Source organism: Ctenopharyngodon idella, chromosome 7, assembly GCF_019924925.1.
Source record: "Ctenopharyngodon idella isolate HZGC_01 chromosome 7, HZGC01, whole genome shotgun sequence".
In the NCBI taxonomy this organism is placed as follows: domain Eukaryota; kingdom Metazoa; phylum Chordata; class Actinopteri; order Cypriniformes; family Xenocyprididae; genus Ctenopharyngodon; species Ctenopharyngodon idella.
In genome coordinates this window covers 33,917,610-33,941,750 of record NC_067226.1, presented here as the reverse complement: position 1 = coordinate 33,941,750, position 24,141 = coordinate 33,917,610, and the positions used below count along the sequence as shown (strand labels likewise).

General features: G+C 36.0%; 1 protein-coding gene across 4 annotated transcripts in view; it reads left to right on the top strand.

Annotated features, from left to right (window-relative positions):
* The window catches only part of arnt2 (aryl-hydrocarbon receptor nuclear translocator 2), a 93,752-nt gene extending 73,505 nt beyond the window's left edge, over positions 1 to 20,247 (top strand). For 2 of the 4 annotated variants that reach the window (XM_051901735.1, XM_051901737.1), the window contains 7 exons: positions 2,106 to 2,181; positions 4,331 to 4,454; positions 4,848 to 4,947; positions 6,454 to 6,595; positions 7,820 to 7,985; positions 16,686 to 16,831; positions 18,900 to 20,247. In XM_051901735.1, the coding sequence (XP_051757695.1) occupies positions 2,106 to 2,181; positions 4,331 to 4,454; positions 4,848 to 4,947; positions 6,454 to 6,595; positions 7,820 to 7,985; positions 16,686 to 16,831; positions 18,900 to 18,998 (853 nt within the window). In that variant the 3' untranslated portion in view covers positions 18,999 to 20,247. Of the gene's footprint in view, positions 1 to 2,105; positions 2,182 to 4,330; positions 4,455 to 4,847; positions 4,948 to 6,453; positions 6,596 to 7,816; positions 7,986 to 16,685; positions 16,832 to 18,899 lie in introns of all 4 variants that reach the window. The other 2 variants (XM_051901734.1, XM_051901736.1) reach the window with 1 other exon arrangement.
* The last annotated feature ends 3,894 nt before the right edge of the window (positions 20,248 to 24,141 follow it).

Below are 24,141 nucleotides of genomic sequence, written 5' to 3'. Positions count from 1 at the left end.
AGCTCTCAAGGTTAACTAATCGTGAAAAGTGCTGCATTACCTTTAGATGGTGGCATGAAAGGTTGCAGTGATGAACATTGTAGCCGATCACAGACATGTTGTTGAGCTCATGAAAGCAGTGATCTCGTCATTACAACTCAATTTCTGCACACTAACGAATGCTTTCATCATAACTAACGGTGCAAACACGATGTGACTAAGAGATTCGTTGAATAAAACGAGTTTTGGTGCGAGTCCAGAACTCAGTCACTGATAAACTCGTACTGTTTGATTGACAGCTCCAGCGATTGTAAAGGGAGTGTTCTTTGATCGCTTTCTATATATAATTTAATCACTGTTTAAGTAACAGATTATTTTCATCCTACTAAGAGAAACAACGTGAAGTTGACTGTTTAGTCACTGGTTTGATTTACTGACACATAGACAAAGATCATCTGACTGTACATGAATCATTAATATCAGATCAAGCATTAGAATTTACACAGTTACTTACATGTTGTTGCATTACTGTCGAGTCCATATCGTAAAAGACTGTTTGCAAAGCCTGCACTGAAATGCAATTGATTTACCAAAGAATCCACAGTGAAATGTACCGAATACAAATAAATAAAGCTGAACTGAGACGTTCACATTGTTGAAAATAAATAACCATATTCCTAGCATTAGGATCCTTTGAAAGGTAATGATATTTTTGTCCTGTATCACTCTTCTCTCCTCCTCATCTCACTAACACACCAGTGGGCGGGGCTAACATTGCACTGATGAAGTATGCGTTGATTTCTTTTGTGGAGGCAGGGTTTCACCTGTCATAGATAGGCACATTCCAGGATCAGTCGTTATCTGGGCCTGGTGTCAGTAAAAGCTTTTAACAAAGAAGGTTTTCAGTTCTGGAACTTACAGGATATTCTTATAGTATGATGACCTCTTATATATCAAAAGCTCAAGGAAAAATTGATTTCACAATACATGACCCCTTTAATAAAAAAATAGTGGTCTAATTTAAAATGTACTATTTTCCCCAAAAGCTTTGTGTTGCCAGTTAAGAAATTTAACTACTAAACCACACAAAATTATATTAACAATAGTATAATCCATACTGGAGTATTACATATACATAGTCTATTGTCTACATTGGCAACTGAATAGGCAGCATCCTAACTGAAATGGACCCTCATATTAACCAACTTAGTGCGCTCTACATAGACAGCAGCTCTTTCTTATTTAACGTGACGCACAGAGGAAACTGTGCTTGGTTTCAGTAACATTTGCTTTTAGCATGTAGCTGCTAATGACGAGATCCTCCAATACACAAAAAATTTATAAAAATAAAATAAATTGGTAACACTTTACAGTAAGGTTTTATTAGTTAACATCAGTTAATGTATCAACTAACACACTCTAAAAAATGCTGGGTTGTTTCAACCCATGTTTGGGTCAAATATGGACAAACTTTACCGATGGTTTAAATTTTAAAATTAAATTTAAAATAAATACATTTTAAATCTGACAAAGTGACCCCTGCAAATCCATTTGTTCTTCATGTCAGTATTGCGATTGCTTGAAGTACGTCAGAAACAGAACGGGGCATGAGTTTATTGTCGGGAATTTGTCGTGCCGCATCCAGTGTAGACAGCATCACTAATTATAATGGATTCTATCTGCTTTTGTCAGCCGCGCTGCTCGCGTCTGGTGTAGACATGGTGTTAATGGTTAAATTTCCTTACTGGCAACCCAAAGGTTTCAGATTTGAACTCCAGAAGTAGTATTACATGAGCTATAAGCCACTAAATCACCGCAGGAAAAGATTCGGTACATCACTTTCGATAAGAAAGCGTGTGCTACATTCATAATGACATGTAATTTACTACACTATTTCACCAAGGCTGATTTTTGGCTTTGATGATCTTGGGCAATGTATAAAGAATATGGATTGGAGTGTTATGTATATGATTGATCTGTTTTTACTGAAAACGAATATTCATTTGAGGTTGTTTATCGGACTAGTATATCTACAAGCTCAGTTAATGATGTCTTTACTCAAAGTGGAATATGATAAACAGTAGGTGTTGATGTTAAAGTTGTATGTTGGTTGTGTTTGATTCCAGGCAGCTTCAGCAGCAGCAGCAGGCCGAACTGGAGGTTCACCAGAGAGATGGACTGACTGCTTACGATCTGTCGCAGGTGCGCGATACACACTTTTCTTATAGTTTGTCATTTAGTCACCTAACCCTTACAGGTTCATTACTCTTTTTAGCTTGTGTAGTACATTTAATTTCTCCTCCTTCGCTTTATATGCAAGTCCCTCCATCAGTGTCACAGCTGAGCCGGTTTTAGATTTATACTTCAAATTGAATATCAGACAGTGAAACTCCAAGAGGAAAATTTTATTCTCTAGAAGTGCTCTATAACAGCTCAAGAGACTTAATGGAGTTAACCTGTCATGTTTCATCAACTTTGTCTCAGATGTTTCTCCTAAAATCCCTGATTGTTGTCACACTATATATACTATATACTTGATACTAAATAGAGTTTAGAGCTGTAAAATGAATTTGGATAGCGGCTCTGATCATTTGGTTTTGGGAGCATGTGAGAAATGTGAGTTCATTTTGAGATCTGTAATGTTTGATTGCCGGTTACTAAATACTTGCTAAAGAAGATGGAATATTTTATTTGTTTAACTGCACATAATGAGACCATTTACTGACATCATAAAATAAGAGACTTTAGCAAAAGTCACAATTTATTCTCTATTTAAAGGGTTAGTTCACCCAAAAATGAAAATAATGTCATTTATTACTCATGCCGTTCCACACCCGTAAGACCTTCGTTAATCTTCGGAACGCAAATTGAGATATTTTTGTTTAAATCCGATGGCTCTGTGAGGCCTGCATAGGGAGCAATGACATTTCCTCTCTCAAGATCCATTAATGTACTAAAAACATATTTAAATCAGTTCATGTGAGTACAGTGGTTCAGTATTAACAAAATAACAAATTATTTAGTGATGGCTGATTTCAAAACACTGCGTGTCGAATCCGCAGTTCGGAGCGCCAAAGTCACGTGATTTCAGCAGTTTGGTGGTTTGATACGCAATCCGAATCGTGATTCGACACGCTGATTCATAACGCTCTGAAGCTTCCTGAAGCAGTGTTTTGAAATCGGCCATCACTAAATAAGTCATTATTTTGTTTTTTTGGCGCACCAAAAATATTCTCGTCGCTTTAAAATATTAATACTGAACCACTGTACTCACATGAACTGATTTAAATATGTTTTTAGTACTTTTATGAATCTTGAGAGAGGAAATGTCATTTCTGGCTATGTAGGCCTCACTGAGCCATCGGATTTCAACAAAAATATCTTAATTTGTGTTCTGAAGATCAACGAAGGTCTTACGGGTGTGGAACGGCACGAGGGTGAGTAATAAATGACAGAATTTTCATTTTTGGGTGAACTAACCCTTTAATTTTTTTTGCTGTTTAGGAGAAACAGTTGAGATACTGATAGATCACATTTTCTTCTCTTTCACAAGCAGGAGCCGGATTGAGGTTGAGTAGCCAGCACATTTGAGCTTTAGCAAGAGCCAATGAGGTTCATTCTCATGTTACGCAGCACATTTGAGCTTCCGCAAGAACCAGCGAGGGTCATTCCCATGTTACGCAGCACGTTTGAACTTTGGCAAGAACGAGGTCACTCTTGTGTGCTTTATGCTTTACATCACGTGTTAGTTAGCGTGATATGTGTTCTAGGATTGCTTAAGAGCACTTTGTTACTGTGGGTAATGACTGATAAATTCAATAGAGAATCTGCATAATTTTAGTCATTTTAACTGTGGACCGTTAACTCCCTCTCTGTGGCTCTGTGCAATAAAAATAGGATACAGCTATGAGATGAAGTCACACATATCACCCGTTGTATGGAATATGCCATCTGTCTTTATCTTTAACAACTTTTACAACTTAATGCACATTTGCTTTGAATCATAAGTGATAATGTTGTTATGCTATATTATATGCTGTTTATGTTAAAGGGGTCATTTGAGTCAGTCTTAATAAAGCAGAGAGGATTATTTGTTGAAAATAGATAACTCCTCACACATGGGGTCTTGGGTAGCACCCACCAGCATTTAAAATCTATAACGCCTGTCTGCAATTTTAGAAAGACACTTTTTTGGTCATCATTACTGATTCCTGTGTTTTTAGTTTAACACTTTTAGTGAAGTTAGTTTTGTGATCCTTGTGGCATTCACTTCACATCTTATTTAGCATTTAGTTTTGATTAAAGTTAAATAGTCAATCACAAACTGACCCTCTCATGTTGACACCCACAGGTGCCGGTTGCCAGCGTGCCATCCGGCGTTCACGAGGCGGGCAAGACTATCGACAAAACCGATTCGCTGTTCTCCCAGGAGAGAGACCCTCGCTTCAGCGACATGTACACAGGGATCTCTGGCTGTATGTTCATAGATACATTATATTTGACTAGCACTGCATCACACACTGATTTTGATCTAAACATGCAATTTACTGTAATTTTGCGTAATGTAATTACTAAGCCTGCGGATGTCTGCCAGCTCCAGTTTGTACACTATTTTAAGGCATGGTATGATGTGTATACAATGTATGATTGCTACATTTGGTAGGTATTACAAAGAAATTAAGTCAGAAATTCCAGCTAAAACACGTACATGTCTTTCCTCTGTAGTTTATCTCTATTTCTCTATTCTTTTTCCTCAGTGTCTTTGTGGCCGATAAAGCTGATGCTGTAATGTGTGACTCTTAAATGTAGTCATTCAGTAACTGTGAGCTTGATGAGGATCTTTGTTTATTGGTTTTGTTTGTGTTTAGCTGATAAAAAGATGATGGTTCCCTCCTCTACTGCTGGTGGGCAGCAGTTATACTCTCAAGGCAGCCCGTTCCAGCCCGGACACTCCGGCAAGAGCTTCGGGTATGGATGAACACATTTCAGTACTTTAAAAACCTGTTCACAACAAGTTTTGAAATGAAACGCAAATACACTTTTTATGCAAATGTTATTTTATGCAGGATACAACTCCTGATTGTATGTGCTTTAATGCAAAATCACTAAAATGTTACTGATACACTACTGTTCAAAAGTTTGGGTTAGTAAGTTTTTTGTTGTTGTTTTTTAAGAAATTAATACTTTTATTCAGCAATGATGCATTAAAAAGTGATGGCAAAGACATTTATAATGTTGCAAATAATTTCGATTTCATGTAAAGGCTGTTCTTTTAAACTTTATTCACCAGAAAATCATCATACAAGATAACTAAGCAGCACAGCTGTTTTTTAACAATAGCTACATTTCCATCCACCTATTTTTATGCACATTTTGGGATATCGCATTAAAAAACGCTGGATGGAAATGCCAGAATGTGCATAAATTCTAAAAAATGTGCATCAAAAAAAAAGCAATTGATGCAGATACGTTTTTTTATCCGATAAGAAGACATGCACATAAACTAAAATGGAGGCACATTTACAGAATAAATCCATTGATGTGCAAAAAAATAAAAATAAAAATTCACATGACTTTGCCTCATCTGGATAACTGGACTAACCAGTTTCATTGCACAATGTTGGTCTGATCATACTGTAATGCCTGAGCCAAAGTCTGTCATTTATAATGTAGATGAAAACAGGCACAGTGGCTTCCCCAATTGCAGGAACTTCCATTATTATTACAGATATTTTGCACCAGTGGAAACATTGTGACAATGTGTGAAACAAGTGTTTCTTGAGCAGCAAATCAGCATTTTAGAATGATTTCTGAAAGATCATGTGACACTGAAGACTGGAGTAATGATGCTGAAAATTCAGCTTTGATCACAGGAATAAATTACAGTTTACAATATATTCAAATAGAAAACAGTCATTTTAAGTTGTAATAATAATTCACTGTTTTTACTGTATTTTTGATCAAATAAATTCAGCCTTGTTGAGCCGAAGAGACAATTCATAAAAATCTTATCAACCGCAAACTTTTGAACGCTAGTGACCGTTGTCATGTTCTTGAAACAAAAAAGTGATGATATTGGAATATATCAGGATGTAAATTATGGCTGTCTACAAAATACATCTTTGGAGTCGTAACATTTATTAGTCGTAAATATTTCTTGCTGGCCATGACAATATTTGTGGCATTATTGCACTAGAAATGTTGTATTGTGCTTTTAAAGAAGACATTTGATGTGGATTATATAGTTTATTTTCCCAGTCACTGTCAAGACCCATCGTGATTTTGTGCCTAAAATGCTTTCTTTGGATGCAGTGAATGTTGCTTCCATGATCATAACAGTTGGCACTTTGTTGCAGGGTCTGGTGTAAAGGGATCTTTTTTTACTTTAATGCTTCATTGTGGTGTGAGAAGGCCTTTAGACACTTCACATGAATCAAGAGGATGGTCATAATGTGGTGCATGTGTGTCTTTCAGCTCATCTGTGATCCACGTCCCAGGCGTCAATGACATCCAGTCCACAGCTGGTTCAGCTGGACAGAACCTCACCCAGATATCCCGGCAGATCAACGCCAGCCAGGTGTCCTGGACAGGAAGCCGACCGCCCTTCTCTGGCCAGGTGAGAATGAACCCATCGCTGCGCCAGCCGCTGCCCACTGCCGCTCTGTTCTCCATCAGCTTAATTAAAGTAATGGATCATTCCTCTTGAGTGTTGTGATGAGAGAACTGAAACCAGATCCATGTTTGGACGTGGAGCATTAGCTGAAAAAGATCATTCAGGGCAAAGCAATAAATACTAAAATATGTGATTTAATACTTGCCTTACAAAAAATTATATATATATATATGTATATGTGTGTGTGTGTGTGTATTCATTTTATTACTATTTTATTGCCAACATTTATTTTTAGTTTAAAATTCTCAGCTAATATTTATAGTTTATTTTATTTCAGCTTTATTTCAATTAACATAAATGTTATTAAAAATGTTAATTAATGATATAAACCCTTATTTTATATATATAAACATAACCCCTATCCCTGTATATACCCTAAACTGTATATACTATAGTATACATACACAAAAAAAATATTGTTTTTATTTGCAAAGCTGTATAAATGGATACTGTACAAACTATTAGTGTATAATTGGGACATGTTCGCTCTTAAATAGTGTTTTAGGCCATGTTTAATGTTGAGTCCTGCCATTAGAGAAGATTACTGGGGTTATGAAGGGTTATGATATGTGTTTTTAATCATCTCTGAAGAGTGTGTGTGTTTGTGTGTGCTTTATGGTCTCTCATCTGTGTCTCTTTAGTAAGTAATAAATTGCCTGTATATCATTTTAATGTCATGTCATATTTATAATATCGGAAATAACAGCATATGTAAAGTCAGTTCACATATAAATCCCTGTGTTGTGTAGAAGAACAGAGAAATGCTGGTCCACACGTAGCTCTGCGGTTCTTCATTGATTACAAGTAAAGCTTGTTGTCTGCAGCTGTAATTGTGTGATTGCAGTGGTTTCCCTTCTGCCTAGCTCAGTTACGGCTTTTAGTCTGATTGTATAATCTGATTTACTGCTAATCTTGAGTTTGACATGAAATTGAAAGTGTTGAGTTCCTTTTTGTTCTTTAGCTGACACACTGTCCTAACCAAGCTTGTGATGAAAGAACAGCATTTATTTGAAATAGAAATCTTTCGTGACGTTATAAATGTCTTTACTGTCACTTTTGATCTGTTTAGTACATCCTTACTGAATAAAAGAACTTTTTGAATGTTAGCAAATAAGATTTTGCTCTGTATATATTAGCATCATCATGTCTGTTATTCCCCCACAGCAGCAGATTCCTGCTCAGTCCAATAAGGCCCAGTCCTCACCGTTCGGCATCGGCTCCAGCCACAGCTACCAGGCCGACCCGTCCTCATACAGCCCTCTGTCCAGCCCCGCCACCTCCTCGCCCTCCGGAAACGCCTACTCCAACCTGGCTAATCGCAGCACTGCTTTTGGTAAGATCTGTTCAGTCCCTCCAGCGGGAGTTATTCTGTATATCAGGGTCACTGTTTCTGAACTCCCTGAAACGCCTCCATTATAGTCTTGAGTTTTCTTCCAGGAACGAACACGTCACAATATTCCTCATTTAAATAATTCATACGCAGAATAAAGGGGCGGGGCCTGGCCGAGTTAGTTAGTAGCGTGTTGAAACTGCCGGTTATAGTAAGGGGCGGGACATTTCCCAAACGCGCTTGAAGCGCTTGCCAATCACAAAACACTGCTCCAAGTGACCAATCAGAGCACACTGTGCTTTTCAGAAGGAGGGGCTTCATAGAGACAGGAACTAAACAGAGCGTTACTGACAGACTGGGAAGAGAGGAGCTGAACAATGGAGAATATGGGGAAAATAATGTGTTTTGAACACTCAACATGAAAACTTGTTCTAGTAGAGCACGAAACAACATCAAAACTTTAAAAAAGGGCATAATATGGCCTCTTCAACATTCATTGAATCATTTATTGTTCAACTATTTGTGATAGAAATCATTTCCAATGATGTTTGGGATGTCAGACGTTTCATTGACTTGTTGTGTTACAGATGTGTTTGTGTTTGTTAACGTTGTGGTAGAAGTTTTAATAATTTATTTATGTAAACATTGGTTTTCTTTGTTTCAGTTGAATTTGTGTCAAAATATTGAATTCGAGTTTGTTCATTTTAGAGCTGATTCGATTCCGATTCCAATTCAAAAGATCTCAAATTGATTCGATTCGATTTGATTCAGTGAATTCAATTATTCAATTTTCACTGGCCCCACCACAAAAAAATTATATTAAATTAATAAAATATGCATTGTCTTTGACCCATGTATCCCCAAAATTTTAGACACCAGTGAAATTGAACAATTCTCAATACCAATTTTGATGCCATTGCTAAAGCTACTATTTAACTCAGTCATTTCAAAGATTATTAAAGACAAGTAAACTTGACAAGTAAAAAAAAAAATATTCAACTGCAAGCAGTAGCACAAATAATTGCAAAAATCTATTTTTTTTTGCCCAGCCCTAGTTCATTTGTCTTGTGTTAAAAGAATTGCTATTGATAATCATTGAATTATTGATATCAGCTAGTGAAATGTTGGTATTGTGCCAACCCTGGAGACCTTCAGCTCTGTTTTTACCTGAAACGGCCGAATGATCTCACCGCATGATTGACAGAAGTTCCCTGGTGCCCTTCAAACCGTGATCTGATCCAGACTGACGTCAGTCTAAGATTAACAGACCTTCATATGGAGGTGACATCAGAGCACCTCTGGGAAACAGAATCCTCCCATGGGCCTTTTCAGATGCCTGTGTGAACCATCTTTTACATGTACAGAGATTTATAGATTTCCGTATAAAACAAAGACTATAACACAATGACTGAAACAGACATTTGTCTTCAACAAAAGGATGTGTCATTACCAGCAGACGGTGTGAGAATTGAATGGCATCCATATTGAGACAAACGGTTTTGTTGTTTTGGTTTCTTTAGATTGGCCACTTAATCTCTAAAATAGACCATATGAAAAACAGATTTCTGTGGTTCGAGTGATCACATTCGTTGGATAACAGGCAATTAGTTTTGAAAACTCTTTTGAATTACTTCTCAACACAATAGCGACTATTAATCATGACTGTTACACAACATGCATGACTTATTCAATACGTTTGGAAAATTGCTTTTCAAGTAAGTTATCTAAATGTAATTTTATGTAATCAAAACACAGATCAAGAAAGATGCTGTCACAAAAAACGAGGCCATGTGAGGCCATGCATTACAGTGTTTTACTACGGTAAAGTGTGCTAATAAAGTGGCCGGTGATTGTGTGTGTATGTGTGTGTATATATATGTATATATATATATATATATATATATATATATATAATATATATATTATTTTCTTTTGTTCTTTGATTAACATTAATGACAGACTGTAGCAGGTTTATTAGGCTGCTGTCACTTTAAGACCTGTCGCACATGACACGGATCCTATTTTCTCACAACTCTTGTGTTCATTTAAAGGCACAACATGTAAAATTTCACCACTAGAGGTCTCTTATTCAAAACAGAGGCGTATCTTGATGACGCCTTGATTTCGTGGAATCATGGGAGGTGTTGTTTCACGTCTACAACCGGTGGAAAAGAATCCGACGGGACTCGAGCAGAAATCATGTTCATGGATGAGATTATTAACATTACTGTAGTATGAAGCAGGGTGTGGCTGAAAACCGTTGGAGTTTCACATGTATTGACTGACAGCTCTCCTGTCCCCATGTTGAGAGAAATAAAGTGCAGAGGTGTTGTGTGCGCTGTGTGAACATGATGGGTATTGTAGTTTTAGACTAAATTTTAACATGCATTTACTCATCTCACTTGCACAAAAACATTCAGTATTCCTCAAAATGAATAAAAACAGTGAAATGCAATCTCAAAATTTTATGCAAACCTGTAATAATTAACTATATTCAATTACACAAATATACTTTATGTATTTATTCTCACTTTATTAACCAATGTCTTTGCTGCTGACTTTCAGTGACCTAATTCAACCATACTAATAAGCAAAAATGACTTATTAGAAATAAGAGTGTTGAACTTCCTTCTCCTGTATCCTGTTCTTCTGTGATCGAACTAAACCACTGATTTTCAAATGGCAGATGCGGTCTGCATCCGGACCCCAGCATGTTTCCATCCGGACAGAGCAGTAGCACCATTTTATGGTTTAGTTGAAGTGAGCAGCGGATCACACCACAAGCTCTCAGGATCATTTGTGGTATTGATATTTCAGCGCTATATCCTCTAGTAGTTTTATCTAAAGCCAAACGCGCTTCATTGAAGCCCTTTCAGGGCTAGTAATAATAATAATTATTATTATTATTATTGTGCATTCACTGTTATTGTCATATAAAATTCCTCATACCATGATATAAGACCACTCCTATCCTATCCTAATGAAGATTGTGTTGAGCTTACATCAGTCAAACTCTTGCTCTTGACGTGTTTCTTTTGTAATGTGCGGGGCTTCAAACAGCCTGCAGTGGGTTTAATTAATCTGTCATGAGTTGCACCTTTTAACTCATGCAACAGAGATCTGGTTTCTGTATCCTGACACTTTAAAGTAAGGAATTTGACCAGCATGACACGAAGGGCAAAGATCCACAAACACGGTTGTGCAACTTTTCACATTCCTCGACCGAAGGCGGAACATGCTGAACGGCTTAAAGGGAGAAACTGTAGAATCGTTGTTATTGCATTACATCCGTTTAAAGCCGCCTCGAATTTCTCCGTCACATTCGGGTCTATGAAGCGAATTTAATTTGCAGCAGGGCATACGTACGGAGACTTATAGGATGCCATTTTTTCCCATTGTTGTGTCCCTTGAGGGAAACTCTCTACCTTGAACCTGTGATTAGTGTTTCCATTTAATAAGTAATTTATGTTAAAGAGGTGACATTAAAAACCCACTTCAATTTCGAGTGTATCGGGCTCTGAATGTCTTTCCAAGCCCTGAAGAAATGAATCCATGTCCAGATCATTCTCTTTTAATATGGTGTCATTAAAGGAAATGGAACATTTATCTTCACCTCCTCACGTGGACGGCCCTTGAACACGTAACAGGAGGAAGAAGCCGAGACTGCTGGGATGTCTTTTTCTCTATTTGGGATTAATCCATTCAATGCCATTTTTTTCCCAGCAAACTGAGCACATTATTGTATTGTAATGTAATCCTTAGTTAGTGAAATTACATACAGTATGTGCACAATTGTAACCAATTAGAAAAACAAAAACTGTCCAGTTGATTGATAAGACTTAAGTGTATTTGATCAAAAATATCTGTTTTCTATTTTAAAGGATTAGTTCACTTCAGAATTAAAATGTACTGATAATTTACTCACCCCCATGTCATCCAAGATGTTCATGTCTTTCTTTCTTCAGTCGAAAAGAAACAAAGGTTTTTGAGGAAAACATTCCAGGATTTTTCTCCATATAGTGGACTTCACTGGGGTTCAACGGGTTGAAGGTCCAAATGTCAGTTTCAGTGCAGCTTCAAAGAGCTCTACATGATCCCAGACGAGGAATAAGGGTCTTATCTAGACAAATGATTGGTTATTTTCTAAAAAAAAATATATAAAAATTGTATACTTTTTACCCACAAATGCTTGTCTTGCACTGCTCTGCGATGCGCCACGCATTACGTAATCACGTTGGAAAGGTCATGTGTGACGTAGGTGGAAGTACCTGTGGTAGGGTGAAAAACTTTCTTATTTTCTCCTACAACTTCTAAATCGTCCGACATCGTTGTTTTACCTTTTTTGTAAAGGCGGTTTGACTTAGTCTTTACACGTTCGCTATCGGTACTTCCACCTACGTCATGTGTGACCTTTCCAACATGATTATGTAATGCGTGGCACATTGCAGAGCAGTGCAAGATGAGCATTTGTGGTTAAAAAATATATAAATTGCTAATTATATATAATATAAAATGACCGATTGTTTCTCTAGATAAGACCCTTATTCCTCGTCTGGGATCATGTAGAGCTCTTTGAAGCTGCACTGAAACTGACATTTGGACCTTCAACCCGTTGAACCCCAGTGAAGTCCACTATATGGAGAAAAATCCTGGAATGTTTTCCTCAAAAACCTTCATTTCTTTTCGACTGAAGAAAGAAAGACATGAACATCTTGGATGACATGGGGGTGAGTAAATTATCAGGAAATTCTAATTCTGAAGTGAACTAATCCTTTAATTACCCATTTTAAAATGCAATTTATTCCTGTGATGTGAAGCTGAATTTTAGCAGTCTGTCCTCCAGTTTTCTGGGGTTACGTGATCCTTCAGAAACAGCATTTATTTGGAACAGATATCTTTTTTTTAACATTACAATTGCATTTACTGTCACTTTTTGATCAATTTAATGTGTCCTTGCTCACATACATGTTTATATACATCTTAATTGCTTTTGCCAAAGTGTAAATTTGCCAGAATATATTTATGGTCTTGTTCCCTACCCAGACATAATGACTTTCTCTCTATGATAAATTCATAAAAAGGAAAGTTGTACTTTTCGAATAACTATAAAACTTAGATTTTCATATTTCATATTCAGTTCTGATGGAAATGAGAAGTGACAGGGGAGCACATCTCTTCCAGAGCAGCAGTTTGAAGATCAGAAATGCCATTAATTTTAACATTTTTATATCATGATCTGAGGGCAGATTTATAAGGTGTCATTACCAAACCACTGCATATTTCAACAATTCAATTTCTTTTTATTGGTATATGCTTTAAAGGGGACCTATTATGCAAAAAGTCACTTTTATATTGTTTTGAACATATTTGTGTGTGTACACAACCACCCTATTATGGTAAAAATCCATGATATTTTCCCCATAAATCTGAAACCGTGTCTCAAAATGAGCCGTTCAGGAATGTGATCCAGGGTGATGTCACATTGCACAGGCCCCGCCCACAACTGAATCTGTCCTATTAGCTTAGCTCTTCCCCTCAGTGAGCTGTACACAGTCCGCCATGTTTATCTCCTCACCAGATCATTTAACAGCAGCATTCAAGTAAGAAATGTATTCTTATTAAAGCTACTAAAGTTATTCAGTCAAGAGCAGTGAGTGATTTTCTGTTTCTCTTTTGTTGTTTGGTTCATATTAACAGCATATACAGCAGTAGATACTGTATATTACACTGCTGTCACTTTAATACATAGAGTAAAATATACACATGCGATTTCTTTACTTGCTGTGTACATTCACAGACATAACCGACTGTGTTTATCTGAACTTTGTGTTTTTCACAGTTTAACAGCAATAAGACAAGAAAGAGAACTTAGTTTTATACTCACACGACGTGCCATCTGAAAGAGAGCTTTCTGTGTGCTCAGAAAACCATATATCAGAAGTTTAAACTGATTTGACTTTAAAACACATGCAGATAATAAACTTTAATGATGATGAAGAACTGCAATGTCACGTGAGCGTGACCTCGATAGAGATAATCAAAAACAAACAGTTTTTTTTAATTTTTGGCAGAGTATCCGAGGCATGAGCTGTACAGGCTCCACCCTCTTCTGGAAAGGGGGCGGGGAGCCGCAGCTCATTTGCATTTAAAGACATATGCACAAAAACATCATGTTTTTCCTTCTACTCAAAAATGGGCATTTACAACATGATATAATAAATGATCTGTGGGGTATTTTGAGCTGAAACTTCACAGACACATTCTGGAGACACCAGAGATCTTGTGAAAAGGGGGCATTAAAGGTCCCCTTTAGGATTGCTAGTTATTGTTTGATGTAGGTTATTGTTATTGTTCCATTTGTGTAAATATATTTATTTCTTCTTTCTCCAAGTTTTTAATCACTCACATATGCGAGGACATAAAAGAAAAGAAAATCAGCAGAGTAAGAATGAGAGAATTGTCATGTAAAAACATTCACATGAAATCAATACAACCTTTTATTTACAGATTAAATACTCGATTTGCACTTCATAGTTTGTACAACATTATTGCAGTGCATAAACAACCATCACACTGCCTTCATTCAAATGTTTCATACTGAGATAATGTTACATTGTGACTTAATTGCAGTCTTTATGTGCTTACGTGAAACTGAGCATGCTTTCATCGCTGTGAAAGCGAGAGAATGTGCTTTCATTCCTCGCATTGATTGAAGAGCACTCGGGACCAGCGGCGAAGCCCGGCTCTTTGTTTGAAAGGCGTTTGCTTTTGTCACGTCGGCTTTTTGTACCATTACATCTTTGAGAATCATGTTTGATGGAGCGGTCAGAGAATAAGCGGCACCTAAGCTCTACAGACGCCGAGGGAAAACGTGAAGCACGCCGATTTCAGATTGATGGGGATGGAGAAAGATGGCTAGGGGAGAATAGAAAAATTGATAGAGAGATGTACGAGGCGCGTCAGTGAAGCCAAACAGCCGAACCTTGAGGGAAAGACAGCCAGAAATGGAGCCAGGGAAGTCTGCGTGGCAAGCGCTAACACAGTAGGGAAATGAGAAGTTTGACCTTACATCACTGCCTCATCAACATGGAGAATATGAGAAACAGCTCGAGGGCATCGCTGTGCCATCTTGCAAAACACCCACCCACGTCGTCACCTCCGCCCGCGCCCACCGCGCATTAGTCTTGTCGAGTCGCTCGTTTCCTAACCAAAGACTCGGGCCCCGCGGGTGAAGAGACTCTAGATGTATGCGTTTAAATGATTCTGTCAGCCTGGAGTAAATGTGCTCCCCTCCTGTGCGACAAATTGAGCGAAATGGAGGTCGTACGGTTGGAGTGTTTTACACGCACGCTCGATTGAGATGCTGCAAAAGTAGACGTGTCGAAGTTAATGTGAAAGTTGATACCGCAAAGTCTAAACATGTTTGTTGAGAAGTGGAGGAGGATCCGTTTCGGAAGATTCTTCCATCATCCATTCACCATGATTGATTTTTTTCATGAAAGATTTTTTAAACAGTCTTTTCCAGTGTTGTTTTTGTACTATTATAGTATTTATTAATGTTTAGAATTAGCTTTCATCTTCTTAATTTTCAGTTTTCATTTTTCATTTGTGCTTGTCATTTTTATTAGTTTGTTTTTCTATTTAGCATATTTTTTTCTCAGTTTTAGTAATTTTAGCATTTATTTTATTTTAATTTTATTCAGTTTAATTTTTTCTATTTAATATTTTTATTTTATTTCAGCTTTATTTCAATCAGCAATTTATTTTAATAGTTTTAGTTAACAATAACAAAATATTTTATTTAGTTTATAATTTATTAGTTTTTTTAAGTTTTTCATCTAATATTTATATTTTATTTCAGCTATATTTCAGTCAACAAATGATTTTTAATAGTTTTAGTTTATAGCAACACTTGTTATATTTTATTTTTTCATATATATTATATGATATTATAATTTAAGTTTTTCATCTAATATTTGTTTTATTTAAGCTTTATTTCAATCAAAAATTATTTTTAATAGTTTAACAATTATAACATCAATTTTATTTATATTTTGAGTTTATAATTTTCTTTTAAGTGTAGGTTTTTCATCTAATTTAAACTTTAATTTATTTTAGATCAACAAATGGTTTTTAATAGTTTTAGTTAACAATTGACACGTTTTATTTCATTTATTTTATTTTTATTTTATTCAGTTTATAATTTTAAGTTTTTCATTTAATATTTATATTTATTCAGCTTTATTTCAATCAGCAAATGATTTTTTAATAGTTTTCATTAACAATTTTAACACTTATTTTATTTATATTTTATTGAGTTTATAATTTTCTTTTAAGTTTTTTAAGTTTAGGTTTTTCATTTAATATTTATACTTTATTTAATTTCAGCTTTATTGCAATCAACAAATGATTTTTTTAAATAGTTTTCATTAACAATTATAACACTTTATTTCAGGTATTTTATTTTATTTTATTTAGTTTATAATTTATTAGTTTTTTTTAAGTTTTTCATCTAATATTTACACGATTTTATTTTTACAAATGATTTATTAATTGTTTTCGTTCACAATAATAACACTCCACAGCTCATTTCCATACATTTCACTGGGATTCCAGAAAGACCTTCATGAAAGAGTCGTCTGTTATCATCTGTTGATCTGTGAGCTGAAGATGTGACTGCTCAGACCGTGTTTGTTTCTGCAGATGTGTCGGGTGAAAGCAGCCAGAGCGGAGGGCAGTTCCAGGGCCGCCCGTCTGAAGTTTGGTCTCAGTGGCAGAGTCAACACCACAGCCAGCAGGCCGGAGACCCTCACCCTCACCCTCAGTCCAGCCAGACGGAGGTCTTCCAGGTGACGTTCATACACATCAAACATCATCCACCTGTATACAGCACATGGAGAGTGGTACTGGTGGGCAGCAGAACATGTGAAGCCTGTGATTGACCTGTAGGAAACAATATGCTAACTAGGGATATGCGAGACTTGGAAATCATAGTCATTTATATATATGAGTAATATAGCCGTGCGATATGGCTGTATATCAGCACAGCTGTGTTTCGGCTGTAGTCATGAGGCCGCAGGCAGCCATATCGCATGGCTGTATATAAATAAGAAATAACGATAAAGTGTCTTTAAAACCCTCTTTTGTGAGGAAATACTTCCTTCCGCCACAGATTCAAATCTCAAGTTGACAGTTTAACAGTTGAGCCCAAGATCCGTTACCAATTCTAAAATGTCACTTTAGAACTAGTAACGAAGGAACGTTGAGTCGCTTCATTGAAACTCATTGTATTTTATACAGTATTATTGAGAGAGAGAGAGAGAGAGAGAGAGAGAGAGAGAGAGAGAGAGATCGCCTGAGCGAGCATTACCTGTGTCTGATATAACATTCATTCTTCAGGTCGATGTCCATAATATTATATCCATTATAAAAATCCCTTCGAATGTCCGCTGAGGAAAGCGATCTTTGTATTTGTCCCTTTTACAGTTGAGGGAATTTTCCATAACATACAGCGCTGAAACAACATCCTTTTGTTTACAAAAGTCCCTTTTAATTTAAAAGTCTCTTGCGACTCCCTGACTCATTCACTCGGATTAATCGTATTAATGTAACTTTCACTCAATCCACTAATGGACCCTTTCTCAATACCAAATACAACATATCATTTATATAAAATAATATTTATTGAACAACAATATTTAAATTAATATCATTAGCCATTATAAATGATAATAGGAAATAAACACCATTGTACAATTCAGTCAAACGTACAAAAGCAGTGCTCTACAGGATAGTTAAATATAGCCTTAATATTAAATAATTAAATTTAACATAGCCCAATTCGATTTGCTCAGAAACAAGTAATAGATTAATAAGACCAAAGATTGCCCGTTTTATGTACCCAAAATGAATTATGTCTCAGTTTTAACCACTATAAGAGACAGCGGCAAATCCCTGAAGCACTGGCCGAGATGAAGCTGTTCTCGACGGGTACTTGAGCCCTGAACGGCCGCTGACGGCCTGGAGCTCGCATCTCCAAAAACGTCTAAACAAATAGTAAAATAGGCCCTATGATTAAATATGAGTCACATATTTCAGGTCTAAACAACTAAATTCTCACCTAAAAAACTCCTAAAACTACAGTTCGTGGTACAACAAGTGTAGTATTTGTAAAAAAACAATGACAGTCGCTTCAAGTGTAGTGATACAAACGGTGAAAAGGTAGGAGTGCTGTTATCACTAGATTATCGCACGGCTATCAGCCCATGTGATTTGAGAACCAGAAAGAACTGTTGTGTGTGTGTGTTTTTATATATATATATATATATATATATATATATATATATATATATATATATATATATATATATATATATAATATTAGTCAAACCAAAATTGAAAAGCTTTATTTAACAATAGATAATGAGTTTTAATTATCTATTAAATTTAATTTAATTAATTTTATTTAACAATATCAACACTGATCATTACTCAGTGTTTTGTGTGAGACTTTTTTGGTGAAAATCTTTTTTTTTTTTTTTTTTTTTTTTCACATTCATATATATATCAATAAATATACAATACACAGATGATTCCTCTCTCTAAAGTATTATATTTGGCACAAAACAGGAAACTCTCGCAGGAGATCACGTTCACACAGAAAGAAAGAAAAAGAAAAATCCCAGGCTTGCAAAACACAAGGCAAACACAATAATTAACTTTTGATTTATATATTATATAAAATATGACTCATCAATGATGGTTTGAGACCATTGACCATTCATGTCATTGACGTCAAACCTTATGTGATGCGTCAATTTGAGAAAGAAAAATTTTTATTTTACCACACAAATTGATTCTACTCTTTACAGTTACACTGACAAACTCAGTAACTCTGTGTTTCTCCGTGTCCCACAGGATATGTTGCCGATGCCAGGCGATCCCACTCAAGGAACGACCAATTACAACATTGAAGACTTTGCCGACCTCGGCATGTTCCCACCGTTTTCTGAGTAACCGGAGACTCGAGTGTTTGTTAGTTTTGTTTTGGTTCAGACTGCAGTACCTTCATCTCTCACGTGACGCTGCTGAAACACATCTCTGAATTCACACACGCTCTCTTGTACACACACAGTACAAAAATAAATATATCCCAGTCTTGATTCTCATCATTTGATCATGATGTGATGATTAACTGCTGCCATTATCACTAGAAAATATATGTAAACATCCCTTTTTAAATACATTTGCGTTTATAACGCTATTTTTGTGAGCAGTAACAGTGCAAGATTATTTGCAGCAGGCATTAATTTACTTCAGCGCAATAACTAATAAGCCTAATTTACATAGAAAGCAGGCCAATTGAATGCCTGGTTTGGGTGAAATGTGAATTTGACGCAAGATTGTGTGTCAAAATGACCGTATGCTAAAGTTCACGCAGCAACCTCATGTCAGGACTGTTTTCACATCCAACAAAAATATAATAAAGAGTTTTCTTTTTCTTTTTTTATCATAAAGAAGTGTTTTCAGAATCTTTCGTGATGCGAAGAATCTTTTTCTTCAAGTGTTGCACCTCATTTTTCATTGCCAAACAGCATCTTGCTGAGATATTTTTACGCTTACCGTGTAAAATGTAGTCTATGTAGTGATGTCTATAACCTAGCTGAACTAATAATAAATGTAGACGGATGTAAAGAAAAAAATTGAAAATTTGCATTTGCAACTTTTTTTTTTTAACTTTAACTTTTGTTGTTCTTACAAAAACACTATAGCAACAGTGTCACTTTGTGCAGTCATCGACACCAGCCTCACAAACGCAGCATAAACTCACACATCTTACAGGTGTTCATTGTAATCTTTGTGGCAGCTGCAATTCTTGTGATTAACTTTTGGACTGATAACGTGGACTTCTCGTTTTCATGATGAAACTCGATCATGCCACAAACATGGACTGATGGAAAGACCTCGACAGGAAATCGAAACCTTTTTGAAAAATCGAATGGATGTTTAATGTAAATAATGTGATTTTTATGTCGGACCATGTTTAATTTGACATCCAGCTATATATACTTGTGTAGGTTTAACATCATTGTGTGCAATGTGAGTACATATTTAACTCTCAGTAATTAGTTAGCCTGTCCATTGTACAATGAGTTTAGGATTGTATAAATTGTGTAAATGTGTTCCGTTACGTTTGTGTAACTTTATGACGAGAAATTGTGCTTGTGACAATAAATTCTCATTGAATATGTGGATTTCATTCAAACAGACTGAGCTCAATTCATTGGGTTGCTGAATCTACACATATTTAAGTGTAAACATACATAATAAAAAATGTAATTGCGTTTTATTTTCTTGTTATTGCGAGTTTGTATCTCGCAGTTCTAATGAATTTGAACTGCGAGTTATAATCTTGCAAATGCAAGAGAAAAGTCAGTATTGCGATATACATTTTAAATTCAAAGTTTTAGTCATTTTGTTATGTGCACTTCTCATTTTTATTAGTTTTTTTATATTTAGCTTTATTTCAGGTTTAATTTATTTTGTTTTTAATTTGTTAAATAGTAATTTATTTAATTAATGTTACCTCAAATTAAACTTATTTCAGTTAGTTGCCAAGGCATTATTTTGTTGATTTAATTTTATTTCAGCTTTATTTTTATTTATCAATAGATGATTAATTTTATTAATTTTATTTAACAATATCAACACTGATTATTAAAGGAAAAATCTTCTAAAATCATATGATTGTTTTGTGTGAGAGACTTTTTCTGGTGAATTTTTTTTTATTCGCTTGTAGCTCTTGAATCTCATTTGCATTCTTTCAGATATGCTTCATCAGTGATGATCTGTGATAAGAACCTATGACAATTTATATCATGTTCATTTTGACAGTTTTTGTTTAACAGGTCTTAAGTTGTGTAAATTCAATCCTGATGATACAAGAAAATTACGATTTCTCAACAATAGTCACGGTAAATAATGGAAGTTATCCACCAGGCATTTGTGATTTTATATCTTGAAATTCTGATATAAAGTTATAAAGTCTGAATTGTGAGATGTAAACTTGCATTTGTGACAAAAAAGTCAGAATTGTGAGATAAAGGCCTGGTTTCACAGACAGGATTTAGATTAAGCCAGGATTACTGGTGTGCATCTTGAGACAAAACAATGACATTTTAGTCTTGGACAAGCTTAAAGAGGACCTATAATTCCCCTTTTACAAGATGTAATCTAAGTCTCTGGTGTCTCCAGAATGTGTGTGTGAAGTTTCAGCTCAAAATACCCCACAGATCATTTATTATAGCTTGTCAAATTTGCCCCTATTTGGGTGTGAGCAAAAACACACCGTTTTTGTGTCCCTTTAAATGCAAATGAGCTGCTGCTCCTTTCCAGAAGAGGGCGGAGCTTTAACAGCTCACGCTTCGGTTGCTTAACAACAACAAAGCTGGAGAATCTCACGCAGCCAAAATGAGGATTGTCAGTAACGGTGTTCAGCCTTACATTGTTCAAACCGGAGTCGACACTGATGGAGAGACTCAGGAAGAAGTTACAACTTTTAGAATGAAACTGGACGTTTCTGAATGGTTAGTGGATAAATTTATGTAGTTGCTGTGGAGTTGATTCAACTCATCGACTAGCATGTGCCGTCATGTTAATCTTTTGTGCAAATCCAGTGTTGAATTGACCCTCGTTTGTGAAGCAGTCCATGACGGCATGGTAACAACACTCTACTACAACAACTCTTCCTCTTCTCTAAAGCAGCCCAACATGGCCTCGCCCCTTTTGTTGAGTGTTCTCAGGGGCGGGGTTTATGTAAATCTTAGGGTTAGTGATGTCACTAACCCAGGAAGAAGCTTGTTGTAGTTTCTACCAGCTGTTTGTTGTAGTCCTTAAACAGAGAATTCTTGACAAGAAAATCTCTCTCTTTGCATTGAACTTTGAGCGTCGTAACTTTGCAGATGTTGTTTATGTTCAAACAGCAACATTACACACTAACTAAAGTTAAAAAAGAGAAATAATAATCAACCACCCCTTAAGCCTTGTTTGTGAAACTGGGGGAATAAGTCACAATGACCTTTTTTATTTCATGGCAGAAACAAGCTTCCATGGTAAATAGCATTTTGCGCCTTATATTACATATTCTTTATTGCTGCTCCAAGAAACATCAATGGACAGACTAAGACTTAATGCCTGGTAATTTATGCTTCCTTATCCTGCTTATTTAGGTTGTTGGTCAGGGAACAGGAAGGGATTTGACCACAGGAATTACTCATAAACACCAGCAGACACTAAATATGCTTTCTGAATTCATTTGGACATTCAAACTGCACAGGAGAAAAGCGAAGGTCTTTGATACTGCGCTCACTCCTGCTCTGCAATGGGCTGCAGTATTCCTAAACTAATCTTATTGTTTTGTTGTTTTGACATTTTTGCATCTAATAATAAACCCAGGTGCTTCACTTCCTCCTGTAAAGTTTCTACTTATGACTTTTTAAAGTGCAATTAAATGATTTTGATTTAACGTTAAGCGATTTCCTGTTTCTATCTTGCTTTTTCTCTTCCTAACACACAGGAAGCACCAATTCAACAGAATGAAGAGCGAAGGATGTGCCACTTTGGCGGGTTGAATTTTATATATAATATATACATTTTTCAAATGTAATGTCTTTTAAAAACGCATCTGAAATAATAAACTAAGTGCAATGTGTTGGCAAAAATATTGATTTTTCAATACTGGAATATCTGAAACGCTTCCGATACTCATTTTCCTCAGAATAGACACACAATATCAGCTGCTCTTTCTCTCTCTCTCATCTCTCCGACAGCGAGTCGACACACAAACCCTCCTCCCCTCACTCACTCGTTTCATTTGCTCCGGATGAACATTGTTGGTGTTACAGGGCTTGAATTTCGCTGTGGGATTGCAGGATTTTGTGCTCACGCACACGTAAAGCCGCCTCTCAGTACTAAATCGAGTTCTTTTTCACTGCTTAAACAGTCAAATACACACAAAATAATGTCAAAGTGTCAGTCTTGGCTAGTATTCACGTAAACACAGTCGGTTATGTTTTAAGTGAACGTAAACAAGAAAACGCATGTGTAACAGTATAATGGATCCTTGTGTCAGGTCTTAAAGTGACAGCAGCCTAATAAACCTGCTGCCAAATTATGAGATAATATTAAAAATATCTATAAGGCAGTTTTTCCTCATGGTATTGATGTCAAAGTTGTGGTCAGTGAAAATGATGAGTGGCTAGTAACTTTGGAAAACCACTAGACACAGTGGCTGTGAGCAAAAAAGTTCATGTCTTTTATTAGTTTAGACATTCTACTAAGTAGGCTAACTTTGCAACTACGTGTCAACTAACTCTCATTAGTGTATTAGTAGACTGTTAGGTTAGGGTTAGTAAAATAAGTTGACATACTTGCAAATATACTTATAGTCAGTTGAATGACCGCCTTCTGTATTCTACGTACGAAGAAAGTGTAAAACTATCGCAGTTCAAAAAGCTTACGCTACGTCCTATGCCTTCCCTATTCAACTTGCGGTAAAAGCTTAACTGAAGTGACGCTAGTTTACACTTTCTTCCTAACTTGAATATTGAAGGAAGTCTGACAGAAGCTAGATATTTTACTTCATTACTTGTTAAATATGGATATTTTTTTTTACACAAACGCATCATTTCACTTCAGAAGGCCTTTATTAACTCCCCGGAGCTTATATGTTTATGATGGATGGATGTGGAGGGAAGTACTTTCTTCAGCTCAAACTCGTTGGTCCAATTCCCTCCCATTATAAAGCTCGGATGCATCAGGATTGTGTTCATCAGAAAGAAGAAAGTCACATACACCTAGGATGACTTGAGGGTGAGTAAAGCTTGGGCTAATTTCCATTTGAAAGTGAATCCTTTAAGCAGACAGTGTACTAATACTCTAATAACTGCTAGTTGATGTAGTTAGTCGAATGTCTAAACTGGACCATCAAAATAAAGTGTTGCCAAGATTGTTAATAGTTTTACTTACTAATAACTACACTGCTTATTATGAATGTCAATGAGCTTCTTCCATGAATAATGCATATGCCCACTACTCCAAGTTTCCACCTGGCAGTTATGTAATGTGCTATGTTGTAACCATGTGGTAAAGCTCATGTGCG